This window comes from Lagenorhynchus albirostris, chromosome 17, assembly GCF_949774975.1.
Source record: "Lagenorhynchus albirostris chromosome 17, mLagAlb1.1, whole genome shotgun sequence".
In the NCBI taxonomy this organism is placed as follows: Eukaryota; Metazoa; Chordata; class Mammalia; order Artiodactyla; family Delphinidae; genus Lagenorhynchus; species Lagenorhynchus albirostris.
In genome coordinates, this window is record NC_083111.1 from 12,205,660 (window position 1) to 12,222,181 (window position 16,522).

General features: G+C 35.6%; 1 protein-coding gene across 2 annotated transcripts in view; it reads left to right on the forward strand.

The window, feature by feature from the left end:
- Positions 1 to 16,522, forward strand: part of MCMDC2 (minichromosome maintenance domain containing 2) — a 37,278-nt gene that overhangs the window by 12,511 nt on the left and 8,245 nt on the right. Inside the window, exons 8-11 of one of the 2 annotated variants that reach the window (XM_060127813.1) lie at positions 4,201 to 4,406; positions 10,565 to 10,731; positions 11,246 to 11,425; positions 14,581 to 14,723. In XM_060127813.1, the coding sequence (XP_059983796.1) occupies positions 4,201 to 4,406; positions 10,565 to 10,731; positions 11,246 to 11,425; positions 14,581 to 14,723 (696 nt within the window). Of the gene's footprint in view, positions 1 to 4,200; positions 4,407 to 10,564; positions 10,732 to 11,245; positions 11,426 to 14,580; positions 14,728 to 16,522 lie in introns of those variants that run through there. The other variant, XM_060127814.1, reaches the window with a different exon arrangement.

A 16,522-nucleotide genomic window follows, 5' to 3' on the forward strand; every position in this document is an offset into this window, starting at 1 on the left:
GTATAAGTCTTTTTGTAGACTTAGGTTTTTATTATCTTGGGTAAATACCTAGGAGTGGAATTATTGTGTCATAAGGTAGGTTTATATAACTTTATAAGAAACTGGCAAACAGTTTTTTAAAGTGGTTTTACAATTTTACATTCCTAAGGTTCCAGTTGTTTCTATCCTCACCAACATCCAGTGTGGTCAGTCTTTCTCAATTTAGCCATTGTAGTATATGTGAAATGGTGTCTCACTACAGTTCTAAGTTGCATTTCCTTGATGACTACTGATTCAAGCTCTTTTTCATGTGCTTATTAGTTACTCATGTATCTCCTTTTCTGAAGTGTCAGGTCCTTTGTTCACTTTTAAATGGGGCTCTTCCAGATGCACATCCATTATCACATATGTATCATGAAATTTTTCTCCCAGTCTAAAGCTTGAGTTATTTTCTTAAAGATATCTTTGATGAGCAGTCCTTTTAGTTTAGGTTATTATTTTCTTTTATGTTTAGTGTTTTCTGGGTTCTGTTTAAGAAATCTTTGTCTACCCCAAGGTCATGAAAATATTCTTTTATGTTTTCTTCTAGAAGTATTTGTTTTTACATTGGTCTGTTTTCTATTACAAGTCAATTTTTGTATGTGTTACAAGGTAGGAGCCAAGATTAATATTTTTCCTATGCATTTATCTAATTTTTCCATACCATTTGTTTAAAAGACTTTCCTTTCCCCATTGAATTGCTTTGCTACCAATGTTGCAAATTAGTTGAACTGGTTATAAACAGTGGTTATAAACTGGTTATAAACAATTTTAGGTGTAAAATTGAACTGGGTATATATCTATTTAAACGTTCTTTTCTGTTATTTTGACCTTTATGTCTATAATTATGCCTCACATTCTTGATTATTGTAGCTCTATATTAAGTTTTGAATCAGGTAGTGCAACTTTATTCTTCATTTTTAAGATTTGTTTGCACTATTTTAGGTCATTTACATTTTCTTATAAAGTTTAGAATCACTTCCCTGGTGGCACAGTGGTTGAGAGTCTGCGTGCCGATGCAGGGGACACAGGTTCATGCCCCGGTCTGGGAAGATCCCACATGCCGCGGAGTGGCTGGGCCCATGAGCCATGGCCGCTGAGCCTGCACGTCCGGAGCCTGTGCTCCGCAATGGGAGAGGCCACAACGCGTACCGTAAAAAAAAAAAAAGTTTAGAATCTATATGTTAATACCAGCCTCCATCCCCATCACCCCAAAAGAGCCTTTAAGGATTTTGATGGAACTGCATTTAACTTATAAATCAATTTGGGAAGAATTTACATCTTAACAATGTTGAGTCTTCCAATCTGTGAATATGGTATATATCTCCATTTATTTAAATCTTAATTTCTTTCAGCAATGTTTTGTAAAGGTCATGCACATAATTTAAGTTGATTTCTAAGTATTTGGTATTTTTGATGCTATGAAAAATGGCAGTGTTTTATTAATTTTATTTTTCAAATATTTGCTGTGAGTATATAGAGATACAATTGATTTTTGTATTTGGATCTTTTACTCTGTGACCTTGTATCAGTAGTTCAAAAAATTCCTCAGCTGATTCCAATGATTAGCCAAGTTTGAGGCCCATTGTTCTATATAACTAGGTTCTCAGCCTGACTGCATGTTAGAATCATCTGGGATAATATTAAAAAAAAATTTATGGGGCTTCCCTGGTGGCGCAGTGGTTAAGAATCCGCCTGCCAATGCAGGGGACACGGCTTCGAGCCCTGGTCTGGGAAGATCCCACATGCCGCGGAGCAACAAAGCCTGTGCGCCACAACTACTGAGCCTGTGCTCTAGAGCCTGCGAGCCACAACTACTGAGCCCGCAGTTCGCAACAAGAGAAGCCACGACAATGAGAAGCCCACGCACCACAACGAAGCGTGGCCCCCACTCACCACAACTAGAGAAAGCCCATGCACAGCAACGAAGACCCAACACAGCCAAAAATAAATAAATTTATTAAAAAAAAATTATGACTGTGGCTCACCCCTAGAGATTCTAATTTACATAATTTGGGATGGGGCTTGGCGTTAGAATTTTTTAAAAACCCCAGGCAATTTTTTTTTGTTAAAAAGTATAATTGACATGCAATATCATGTTCGTGTACATCATAGTGATTCAATATTTATATACATTTCAAAATGGTCACCACAATAAGTCTAGTTACCATCTGTCACCATACAAAGTTATTACAATATTATTGACCATATTCTCTATGCTGTACCTTACATCCTCGTGACATTTATTTTATAACTAGAAGTTTGTACCTCTTAATCCCTTTTACTTATTTCACTTTCCCAATCCCCCTCCCATCTGGCAACAACAAGTTTGTTTTCTATATCTATTCTGTCTTGTTTTGTTTGTTCTTTTTTTTTTTAGATTCCACATATAAGTGAAATCATATATAACAATTATCTTTTTCTATCTGACTTACTTTACTTAGCATAATACCCTCTAGGCCCGTCCATGTTGTCACAAATGTCAAGATTTCATACTTTTTATTGCTGAATAATATTCCATTATATATATACCACATCTTCTTTATCAATTCATCTATTCATAGACACTTAGCTTGTTTCCATATCTTGGCTATTGTAAATAATGCTGCAATGAACATAGGGGAGCATATATCTTTTCTAATTAGTGTTTTTGTTTTCTTTGGATTAATACCTAGGAGTGGGATTGCTGGATCATATGGTAACTCTATTTTTAGTTTTTTGAGGAACCTCCTTACTGTTTTCCACAGTGGCTGCAACAATTTACATTCCCACCAACAGTGTATAAGTAGTCCCTTTTCTCCACATTCTTGCCAACGCTTGGGTTGTTTTTTGTTGTTTTTTTTGTCTTTTTGATAACAGCCATTCTGACAGGTGTGATGTGATATCTCATCATGGTGTTGATTTGCATTCCCCTGATAAGTAGTGATTTGACCGTCTTTTCATGTGCCTGTTGATTCCCCAGGTAATTTTAATGTGAGCTAGGGTTGAGAACCACTGCTCTATAGGCTTGCAAATTTTCTTTCTAAATCTTACTCACCCATATTGTATATCTTCAAATTAGCATCTAAATTCTTTGGAATGACACATACACTAGACATTTTATAGCATCTACCTATCCACATTTAAGAGATACTGCTTCACCCTCTTTGGACCATGTCTCTACTCATCATAGTAGATTGCACCAGCAAGCTATGATTTCTGTGGCAAGGATTTAAAAGCTAAGCTAAGATAATCATATTCCTTTCTTATAATTTAAATTTGAGAAATGAAGAGGTTGAGGCAATTGGCAAAGAGATTAGAAAGCAAAAGGATGTATCAAGAGTTATCTTGATACATAGGTAACGGGTAGTCATGATGAACTATTGGCAAGCGTAAATGCAAAAATTTTGAATAAACGAAAGAAAGCAATTCATAAAAAAAGGAAGTCCCCGTTCAAATGTCATTTCTCTATAGCTTTCTCTGACTTCCATCCAGGAGGAAATAATGATCTTTTATGGATGTCCTCATGACATTATTTTAATACTTATCACATCGTGTTTTAGTTTTTTGTTTACATCTCTCTAGGCTGTGAGCTTTCCAAGTTAAGGACCAAATCTCATATATATATATTGTTAATAACCTGAGACAATACATAGCAGAGACAAATTCTTTTTTTTAAAATTAATTAATTATTTTTTGCTGCATTGGGTCTTCATTGCTGCGTGTGGGCTTTCTCTAGTTGCAGCAAGCAAGGGCTACTCTTCGTTGCAGTGAGCGAGGGCTACTCTTCATTGCAGTGCATGGGCTTCTCATTGCGGTGGCTTCTCTTGTTGTGGAGCACAGGCTCTAGGCGTGTGGGCTTCAGTAGTTGTGGCATGTGGGCTCAGTAGTTGTGGCTCACAGGCTCTAGAGCACAGGATCAGTAGTTGTGGCACACAGGCTTAGTTGCTCCGCGGCATGTGGGATCCTCCTGGATCAGGGCTCGAACCCGTGTCCCCTGCATTGGCAGGAGGATTCTTAACCACTGCACCACCAGGGAAGTCCTACATATACGTTTTTATCCATAACACTAGTGCTCAATAGACATTGAATCAAATTAAATCTAATTGTATAGCTATTATATATTATGACTTCTGAAAATCAAATATTAAATAAGTAATATTTGTAATGAATAAGTAATGAATAATTTATTTTTTCCCTTAGGCTTTTGAATTTTAGTATAAACCTTGTGCCCCGTGGTATACGTCATCCAGTCTCTACTGAAATTTTTCCTACTCTATCCAGGAATAAGTATGGAACTGGAGCAGTTAGCATTCAAGGTGGCAGTGCTTTGCTAGCTAAAGGTGGTATCTGCTTTATAGGAGACTTGGCTTCACAGAAAAAAGATAAACTTGAACAGCTTCAATCAGGTAAACAGTATTTTTTCAAATTAATTTTCACCTGTTTAACTTATAGTCATATCAGTGTCAAGGAGTTACTTAACAATTAAGATTGTATTGTACACGTTTTAGGAATAGAGAAATTATATTAAATGACATTTCTCATTTTACCTTTATAAATAAAAACAGAGGAATTTAATGTGCAAATGCATTGTTTTAGGCTTTGCTCTCAGTTGTGCTAACAGATGAGTTTGTATTAGACCAGATTTATTTCCTTTTCTTGTCTTATTGCATTAGCTAGGACTTCCAATATGATGTTGAAAAACAGTGGTGAGAAGGAACATCCTGATCTTGTCTTGCTCCTGATCTTAACAGGAAAGTTTCACGTTTCTCACCATTGAGTATGATGTTAGCTGTAGGTTTTTTGTAGAAGTTCTCTTGCAAGTTGAAGGAATTTCACTCTATTCTTAATCTACTAAGAGTTTTTAAATAATGCATTGGTGCTGAATTTTATCAAGTGCTTTTTCTACACCTATTGATATGATAATGTGATTTTTCAATCACATATTGAAAAATGTGATATGCCTGTTGATAAATGGATGCCTGTTGATATTATGGATTACATTAATTGATTTTCAAATGTTGAACCAGCTTTGCATACCTAACATAAACTCTACCTGGCTGTGGTGTATAATTCTTTTTATACATTGTTGGACTTGATTTGCTGTTATTTTGTTGAGGATTTTTGCCTGTATATTCACAAGAGATATTGGTCTGTAGTTTTCCTATAATATCTTTTGTCTGGTTTTAGTATTAGGATAATGCTTCTTGGGCCAGATTTATAACTAACAAGGATATGGACAGATAAGTATCGGGCCAAGAGAAGTTAGGGCCTTACACTCTTAGCATACCGGCAAGAATGTGCAGCAATACTCAGGGCACATAGTATATTGCCTCTCCCTACAAGAGAATGCAGAAATAGACCCACACTAGTATGCTTACTTGATTTTTTTTTAATTCATGTATTTAATTTACTTATTTTTGGCTGTGTTGGGTCTTTGTTGCTGTGCGTCGGCTTTCTCTTGTAGCGGCGAGCAGGGGCTACTCTTTGTTGCAGTGCAAAGCCTTCTCATTGTGGTGGCTTCTCTCGTTGCGGAGCACAGGTTCTAGGTGTGCGGGCTCAGTAGTTGTGGCTCATGGGCTCTAGAGCACAGGTTCAGTAGTTATGGCTCGCGGGCTCTAGAGTGCAGGCTCAGTTGCGGCACACGGGCTTAGTTGCTCTGCGGCATGTGGGATCTTCCTGGACCAGGGCTCAAAGCCGTGTCTCCTGCATTGGCAGGCGGATTCTTAACCACTGCGCCACCAGGGAAGCCCTGCTTACTTGATTTTTGGCCACAGCATCAAAGCAAGAAAATGGACAAAGGAAAGTTTTTTCAACAAATGATAGTGGAACATCTGGCTATATATATGGAAAAAATTAATATTGGCTCATACCTCACAACTGTATACAATAATTAATTAAAGATGGATCATAAACCTAAATGTAAAAACTAAAATTATATAGCTACTAGAAGAAAACATGGGAAATCTTCATGACCTTAGGGTAGGCAAAGATTTTTTAGACAAAACTCAGAAAGCAATAAACAGAAAATAATTGATGAATTGGACTTCATCAAAACTAAAAAGTTATACACATCAAAAAGGCCATTTAAAAAGTGAATAGGCAAGCAAAGAAAAAGAAAATAATTGCAATACATATATTTGACATAGGACATACACCTAGAACATAGAAACAATTCTAACAAGTCAGTAATTTGAAAAACAAAGAACCAGACAGCCTACAGAATGGGAGAAAATATTTGCAAAGGATGTGACTGACAAGGCTTAATCTCCAAAATATACTACAAACAGCTCATACAACTCAACAACAAAAAAACAAACAATCCAATCAAAAAATGCGCTGAAGACCTCAATAGACATTTCTCCAAAGAAGACATACATGGTCAACAGGCAGATGGAAAGATGCTCAACATCACTAATTATTAGAGAAATGCAAATCAAAACTACAATGAGATACCGCCTCACACCAGTCAGAATGGCCATCGTTAAAAAGTCTACAAATAACAAATGCTGGAGAGGGTGTGGAAAAAACAGAACCCTCCTACAGAGTTGGTGGGAATGTAAGTTGGTGCAGCCACTATGGAAAACAGTATGGAGGTTCCTCAAAAAACTAAAAATAGAGTTGCCATATGATCCAGCAATCCCACTCCTGGGCATATATCCAGACAAAATTATAATTCAAAAAGGTATTTGCATCCCTATGTTCATAGCAGCACTGTTCACAATAGCCAAGACATGGAAACAGCCTAAATGTCCCTTGACAGATGTATGGATAAAGAAGATGTACTTTGTCAATACTACTCAGCCATAAAAAAGAATGAAATAATGCCATTTGCAGCAACAGGGATGGACCTAGAGATTGTCATACTAAGGGAAGTAAGGCAGACAGAGAAAGACAAATATCATATGATATCACTTATATGTGGAATCTAAAGTATGATACAAACGAACTTACCTACAAAACAGAAACAGACTCATAGACTTAGAGATAAACCATAATGGAAAAGAATATAAAAAAGAATGTATATTTATGTATATATTTCTGTACAGCAGAAATTAACACAACATTGTAAATCAAACATTCTTCAACTTAAAAACACATACACACAAAGGACCCAGCAAAAAAATGGTCTAAAGACTTAGTGACTTCACAAAGGAATGTATACAAAATGACAAATAAGTGCATGAAATAGTGCTTAATATCATTAGTTGGATATTGGGGAAATGAAAAATAAACCACAATGAGATACCACTACTTACACATACTAGCAGGTGCTGCTTCATGGGTGGGGAATAAGTATAGCTCCCCCTAGAAGAGCCTGGCACTTGGTTAAAACTCTACTGTCACCATCTTCAAATTTTAAATGATTTTAGGGCTTCCCTGGTGGCTCAATGGTTAAGAATCCGCCTGCCAATGCAGGGGACACGGGTTCGAGCCCTGGTCCAGGAAGATCCCACATGCCACGTAGCAACTAAGCCCATGTGTCACAACTACTGAGCCTGCGCTCTAGAGCCCATGAGCCACAACTGCTGAAGCCCGCGCACCTAGAGCCCGTGCTCCGCAACAAGAGAAGCCACCACAATGAGAAGCCCGTGCACCCCAACGAAGAGTAGCCCCCACTCGCCACACCTAGAGAAAGCCCGCGCACAGCAATGAAGACCCAACACAGTCAAAAATAAATAAATAAATAAAATAAATTTGTATAAAAAGAAAATTTTAATGATTTTATCTTTGAAGTTGTTTTGTAAGGAAGACAGTGGAGCTTCAACGTGAGCAGAGGGGATACATCCATGCCTGTGTCCATCATGCCTTGCTGCCCTATTTCAAATAGCATTTGTGATCACTATGAGGCTTGTTAACACAATTTGTAATCAGTTTGATTCTTGCTGGACTCTCATGCATTGTGACTACACTGCAATTCAGTGCCCATGTTCCATTTCAAAACATCTTCCGCTGAGTGAGATGGGGAGCTGATAGCCCCAAGGAGGCCAAGCTTTCCATTTGAATCAGACTTGCTTCTGTAATAGGCAGTTGCATTCTAAGAAACACAAATGACCGAGGAACCCCATCATATCCTTTCTTACTTGGCTACTTCCCTGTATTTGCCAACCTCTTACACTGAAAATGATAATATAGGAGGGAAGGGAAAGATAGGGCAACCCGTTGTTCCTTTTCCTTTTAGTCCTTCCTTACTCATCAGTAGAGAGTGCTGGTGAAATGTGTGAATATCAAGAAACAAATTAAAAACAGTTTTGTGCAAAATAAAAATATTTCCCCTGTTCTGATAAGAACAAAAATACATAACTGTGTATTAATACTTCCTACAAAATACTGATGATGCTGCATATGAGTTAAATGCTCAAATATTTGACTGGAATTGTACAATATAAATGGTAAAATTCGTGTCAATAATTTAAAATTTTAGTATTAGACTGACAGCTACTTCTATTACATTTTCTGGTAATAGCTTTATTGAAGTATAACTTGCACACCATAAAATTCACCCACCTAAAATTTACAGTTCAGTGGCTTTTTGAATATTCACAGAGTTGTACAACCATCACCACTATCTGTTACACTTTCAGAACATTTTCATTACCCCAAAGGAAACCCTGTACTCATTAGCAGTCACCCCCCCATGCCCCCTCTCCCCAGAGTTCCCGGAAACCTAATCTGCTTTCTGTCTCTATGGATTTGCCTATTCTGGACATTTCATATAAATGGAATCATACAATTTGTGGTCTTTTATTACTGGCTTCTTTCACTTAGCATAATGTTTTTGAGGTTCATCCATGTTGTAGCATGTATCACTTCATTCCTTTTTAAAAAAATATTGATAAAATACACAATGTAAAATTGACCATTTTAACCATTTTCCAATGTACAGTTCAGTGGCATTAAGTACATTCACAATGTTACACAATCATCACCACTATCCATTTCTAGAACTTTTTCATAATCCCCAACAGAAAATCTGTACTCATTAAACAATAACTCTCTATTCCCCCCTATCTCTAGCCCCTGGAAACCTCTATTTGACTTTCTGTCTCTGTGAATTTGCCTCTTCACAGAATCTCATTCCTTTTTATGGCTGAATAATATTCCAATATATATAAGGGATTATATATATATATTTATATAATCACTTAAAAAATCATTCATCTGTTAATGGACCCTTGGGTTGTTTCTACCTTTTGGCTATTATAATGCTGCTATGAACATTGGTGTAAAAGTATCTGTTTAAGTGCCTGCTTTCAACTCTTTTGCATGTACACCTATAAGTGGAATTGCTGGATCATGTGGTAATTCTATGTTTAACTTTATGAGGATCCACCAAACTGCTTTCCACAGTGGCCACACCATTTTACATTCCCACCAGTAATGCACAAGGGTTCTGATCTCTCCACATCACCCCTATTACATTTTATAAGTAATAAAATATTCTTAAAAGAAAAAGCTGTATATAAAAAAAAGCATTTTCCCCTGCTTTTTGAATAAGAGGCCCATATTTTTATTTTACATTGGACCCTACAAATTATGTGGCTGGCCCTGGCTACTAGAATGACAAAAATTAAAAAGACCGACAACAACGGATGTTACCAAGGATGTAGAGAAGTTGGAGTTCTCATATATTGTTGATGAGAGTATAGAATAGTACAACCATTTTGCAAACTGCTCTGGCAGTTTCTATATAGTTAAATATATATTTACCTTATGATCCAAAAGAAAAATAAACATGTATACAAAAAACTCTTATCGTGAACGGAGAGAAGACTAATTTGAGAAATATTTGGGAGATAGCATCCTAGGAATAGAAATGAATCCATAGATTGAATGCTTATAAGGAATAAGGGGAGGATAGAAAGGAGAATGGGATGTTTCCACATTTTTTGTTTGGGTTTTAAGTGGATCAGTGGTGATTCTCCTAATTGTGAGTAATGCACAAGAGCCATTTGAGGAGGAGAAATGATAAATTTGGTTTCTCACATGTTGAATTTGAGATATATTTTCTCCTAGTCACTCCTACTTAGATGGCCCACTTTCTATTATTTGTTTTGGCACATAAAAGAACATTGTTGGGGACTTCCCTGGCAGTCCAGTAGTTAAGACTCCACGCTCCCAATGCAGGGGGCGTGGGTTCGATCCCTGGGCAGGGAACTAAGGTCCCACATGCCGCATGACACAGCCAAACAAAACAAAACAAAACAAAAAAACCCCCAGAACATTGTTTAATTTCAGCCTCCCTTGTAAGCCTGCACTACCTGCACTATATGACCATTCTCCTTACTCTCTGCCTATTCCTCCCAATTCACGATTCTAGCTACATGCTTTGGACTGATGATACTCATCGTCAGGGGACACATAAACATTCAAATGTTTTTCTTTCCTTCTTCTTTTTTATGGCAGATCCTCTAATTTAGCCATATCTTGTAAAACAATCAAATTTACTTGTGTTTTTACTATCCAAATTTAGACTGTAAAATTCTGTATAATAATATTTATTAATTTATAGACATATAGACCAAAGTGAACTTAAATAACAAATGGATAATGTCTTTTGACTTAGCTGTGGAAAGTAGAAGCATCACAGTATACATCTCGGGAAAGAAGTTTGGGGATGATATGGATCAGCAAATGACTTTTCCAGTTCAGTGCAGTTTTTGGTCTTTTGTTGATATGGATTCATCTTCAAGAAGAAATGTACAGAAAACCAATACTCTAATTGGTCAGATGGTAAAGTATATGTGTATCTTATTGTTAGAGTGTTGTTCAGGGAATTTAGTCACAGATTTTAATCTTAATGTTTTTATTGTTCTTAATGTTTTATTATTATTTCTGTGCTTAATTTCTATACTTAATTGGGTACTAGAACTAAATAATGACACAATTGTTTGAAAATTTTCAGTTTTTAGTCATGCAAAGCAGGTGTCTGCTCACTAGAAATTATTATTTGAATAGGTAGTGGGAGAGGCTTTAATGAATAATGTGTAAGAAGGTACTCAGTAAAAAGCATTTTAGAAAAATTTATTATCACAAAGTTCCCATGCTATTTGAGAATCACTTTAAATAATAATTAATAATAACAAATAATAAAATAATTATTACAATTATAGTTTCATAATTTAATTAATATTATAATAATATAATTCTAATAATTTAAATAATAATTCTAAATAATAGTTAATTTGAAGTGTTTATGAAAATGCCAGTGTTTAATATTTGCCTTTTACATTTTTGTTTGACGTAGGATTGCAGTTTGATTCCAGCTAATCTCATAGAGGCATTTGGATTATTGATTAACTGCAATGAGTCATCTCCTTGCCACCCACTTCTTCCTACTGTGCAACATACTTTAAAGAAAGCCATTGATCCTGAAGGGCTGCTTTATGTAGCTTCTAAACAGTTCACAACTGAAGATTTTGAAAAGGTAAAAGTATGTGCTGATGTTTCTCAATGTAAATAAAACTCCCTTTGAACATTTAATTTTCCTTATTTAGAATTCTTTTATTCTAATTTGCTTCCAGCTTTTAAGCATTTTAAGGACATTGTATAGAAAAAATTTAGGTTTATAATTAAACTAGAAACTGTAAGGACATAGGGACTTCCCTGGCCGTCCAGTGGGTAAGACTCCATCCTCCCAGTGCAGGGGGCCCGGGTTCGACCCCTGGTCGGGGAATTAGATCCCACATGCATGCTGCAACTAAGACCCAGTGCAACCAAAAATAAATAAATAAATAAATATTTTTTAAAAACTATAAGGACAAGAAGACATTATAACTAAAAGTAGAAGATTATACTTCTAGAGAGAGAGGACTATACTCCGACAGATAGAAGAAAATACTCCTAGACATAGAAGACTTTACAGCTAGGGATAAAAGATTATACTTCTAGTGATACAAGTATATACACCTAGAGATACAAGAGTATACTCCTAGTGATAGAAGACTTTACAACTATAGAGATAAAATTATACTTGAAGAGATAGAAGACTGTACACCCAGAGATAGAAGAGTATACTCCTAGAGATAGAAGATTTTACACCTAGAGATAGAAGAAAAAAAAAAAAACAACTATAAGGACATAGATATTAAAACATTGAGTTTATTCTTTGAACCACTGAGCAAATCACCATAGCTTAAAGCATTTCCATGAAAAGATTCAAAATAGAATATTTCTATAAAACATTATGTTGAGAGGCTTTATAAGTATACAGCTTTCTACATTTTACAGACTATTCAAAGGGAAACTTTATATGAATGCCTGCAGAGTTCTGACTATAGGGGATATCTCTCATGACTCACAAACCCATTTATTTTAATGTCCTGACCTGAAAACACGTGTGGTATGTTCAGAGAACCTGAGAGTAGATGATGCAAATTTAGTAATGCTTCTCATAGCTATTAAAGGTAGTCAGGTATTTACAAGTGAAGCCCTTTTAATATTAACTATTCAGAAATCTGTCCACAGTAGAGTTAAAGTATCTGTGTAGGATAGCTAAAAGGCATGGAATGTTGGGAAGTGGGAATCCATGGGTCATTAAATATTTGTTCATACCTGCCTTCCTTGTAGCCCAAATTGCATGGATAAAAGGTTGAAAGGTGAGGTGGATTTAAAAATGAAATATAAGCATGATTTATTCACATAAATTAGAACAGAAAAAGAATAATATTTTTGATAAGGTCTTTTTGTTTGTTTTAGTATATGAAAAAAAGTAGTCTCTAGGAATTGGGATACTAAATAATATAGACACGCTAATGACCTGGAGAAATTTTTGCCCAGTTTTTCCCTGAAAGACAAACAAAAAAAATCTATGGATTTATTAGTCAAGCATTTACTGAATACTTTATATATTTGAGCCTCTTTCTGTTCTTTTATATTCTCTAAGAAATGTACATTTTTCTTCCTTAAATAGTTTATTATTTAATTGAGATATGAAACAATTAGGGACAACTTAAGTGCTAAGCTGGGTGGTGCTGACTATAAGTATTTCATGAATTCAGAAAGAAAGATATCAAGTAGAATGCAAGAATTAGGAAGACTTCAGGAGGCGGTGAGATTTTAGTTGGGCCTTAAGAAAAGGTAAGATTTAGATGACAGGAAGGATGGGCATTCAAAAAATAAAAATAGGAGCAAAGACATAAAGTAGAGATGAGTATAAATGGAAAACTGTGAGAAAACCTGCCCGACTGGAGCAAAAATTGTATTATGAAGTCATCGAGGTAGGTAGTTCTTGCAGAAGTTGACAACTGGAGGCTAATGCTAACTGCCAGTGCTGCACTCTCAGTAGCAGGGACAACGGGTCCTTTACTGAAAGGGGATATAGATGGCATATCACTGTGCCCCCATAGCATAAAATCTAGAGAGAGCTACCAATGTTATTAATAGTTTTATTATTATCCAGTTCTGAAGGCCTGGAGGGAATTGTGGAGTATAAGGAGAATAAAGACAGGACATATCCAACCCAGGACATATCCAGATCTTTTTAAAAGGTTATATTTAAAATATAGATATTGGGACTTACCTGGTGGTGCAGTGGTTAAGAATCCGCCTGCCAATGCAGGGGACATGGGTTTGAGCCCTGGTCTGGGGAGATCCCACATGCCACGGAGCAACTAAGCCCGTGCACCACAACTACTGAGCCTGTGCTCTAGAGCCCATGAGCCACAACTACTGAGCCTGTGTACCACAGCTACTGAAGTCCACACGCCTAGAGCCAGTGTTCCGCAACAAGAGAAGCCACCGCCATGAGAAGCCCGCCCACCGCACCGAAGAGTAGCCCCTGCTCGCTGCAGCTAGAGAAAGCCCGCGCGCAGCAACGAAGACCCAATGCAGCCAAAACTAAATAAAAATTTATAAAATATAGATATAATAGTTAATAGCAACATTTTATTTTGGGTGATTTTTCCTTTTGGTTCTATGACTTGACAAACCAGAAAACAACACAGATGGTGAAAAGTCTGGAAATGATGTCATAGAATAAGGACTTAAGGAACTAGGAATCACTCAGAAAGAAAAAAGCACAAACCTCAGAGAAAACAGTGATAATCATTAAGTTGAAGACTTATTCTCTACCCAAAATCTTACTGAATCTCTAAGACCTACCTTCATAGTAGTTAACACAGTACATTTCTAGTGTTTGGTTGTGTTCTTTAAAAGGAAGGGAAGGAAGGAGGGCATGCAGCTCTAGGGCCAATGAGAGATAGTCTGATGGAAGTAAACTGTCAGAGAATTAAGGCTATTCAAAGGGAAATGAGATTCTGAGGGAAGCTCTCTCCCACTAAAAGGCTGTAAGTGAGCCTTTGTTCCACTGGAAGCAAAGATCTGATCGTCATTCAAGTACATTGCACAGAATATTTCTGTACTAAAAGGGAGGAAGAGATTATTCTGGGTAAACTGTGATATTCTTTATAAGACTATGATTTAAAGTGCTCAGTGACTTTGGGATGGCCCCAGATATTTAATCAATTTTGTTGTAAATAAAATATGCAAACTTTAAAAAAAATGACAGTATACTTTGGATTTTTGTAATATAGGTTCTATAATAAAGTTTGAATCTCTTAAATTTTCACACTTTCAATTTAGCTGCTTGCTTTTGCAAAGAATTTGAATGTCGAATTCAGCTTGGAGGCAGAAAGAATGATTCATGGCTATTACCTAGCAAGTCGCAGAATCAGAACAGATTCTATATGTGGATCAAAGCTGTCAGCATCTGCATTAAAATATTTGTAGGTATTCAATTTTAAAACCATTATTGACCTTTAAATGATGTGTTTTATTAACTGTCTCACTTGTTTTTTTTGTTTGTTTGTTTGATTGCTGGTTGGTTGGTTTATAATATACCTTGTTCCAAAAGAATTTAAGGTGACAATAATTCCTTCTGTTGTAGTATTGCATCATTTGAACCTCCAGCAGTTTGTTTTCACTAAATTAATTTTTATTGGATACCCTGTATCAGATATGTCTGAGAAAAATGCACTGAATTCAAATGAAAATGACTTTTTTAAAATGGGGCTGTTTACATTCTAGATATTTTGTAGTTGAACCTAGAAAAAAAGTTAAGTATATTGTTCCTTGTACTCTTATTATTTTTTAAGTGTTAACATCTGTAACACCTTTTTAAATTTTTAATTTATTTTAATTATTTATTTATTTGGTTGCACCAGGTTTTAGCTGTGGCAGGCGGGCTCCTTAGTTGAAGCTCATGGGCTCCTTAGTTGTGGCATGCGTATGGGACCTAGTTCCCTCACCAGGGATCAAACTGGGGTCCCCTGCATAGAGAGCTCAAAGTCTTAACCACTTTGCCACCAGGGAAGTCCCCTGTTCCTTGTACTTTTAAATACTTTAGTACACTCATGTATTATTGTTCCTTGAAAGGATTTTTTTAAACTAATTTTTATTGTAAAAGTAAAGTACAGACGTACTGAAAGAAAAGTCTAAAATAATGAGTAAAGTGCCCTGCTAACCCTACCTATTACTATTCCACTCCCTAGAGATAATCACTGGCAAGAGTTTTTGTGTATCCTTCCAGATATTATTCATTCAAATACTAGCGTATACAAATATGTAATTTAAATATGTGATGTATATCAAATACATATTTTATTTGACTATGTTATATATTTTAGATGAATATGTTATTTAAATATATTATATAAAAATATTTTTTATAATATATAAATCGGTATATACCTATATGGATAGATATTCTCTTTTTGCCCAAATGGAATCATGCAGGTATACATATCATGATGTCATACTATCAGCACATAAAGAATTACCTCATACTGTTTTAATAGCTGCATTACAGTTTTACTATGTTGTCATATGGCTGTACCATAATTTAAACAGCCCCCTGTTGATAGACCATTACTTCATTTAATATAGATTAACGTATAATCTCAACCAAATTATGAAGTAGGACCAGGGGTAAAATAATCCATTAAATAAATAAATAAATATCTTTTTATGACTGCAATACAAAATAAGACAAGTGAAGGACTGATAGGATGTGACAAGTATAAGACTATAAGAGATAAATATGTTCAGTTAATTTCTCCAACTGTATATTTATCTTCATAGAGCTAAAAAATTGCTAAAGATAGGGCAAGGAAGAAATTAATTGTGACGTTTTAAAATGGTAAACAGAATTGTATAATGCTTTCCATTTTCTGAAGTAATATTTCAAATATTCAATACTCAAAGCTTAAAAGGTTTGAAAGTCCTATTTTCTCATAATGCTTTTTCTCTGTAGTGAAAAGATATTTTTTATTTAAACTCACATAGCCTCAGTTTACATTTGACTATACTGATCCAAGAATAAAGCAGAGTTAATTTTAATATGACAACTCTACTTTTTCCTATTTTAGAAATAAACATTAGAGATGCAGATGGGTTTTATGAAATAGCAAAGTAAATGAAGCACTACTCAGAAGAGTCATAAACCTTGACTTTTTCTCCTCCTTCTGTAGACAGGTACCTAATAACACCAGCCTTGCTTTTCTAGAGAAGTGGAGCTGAACAATGC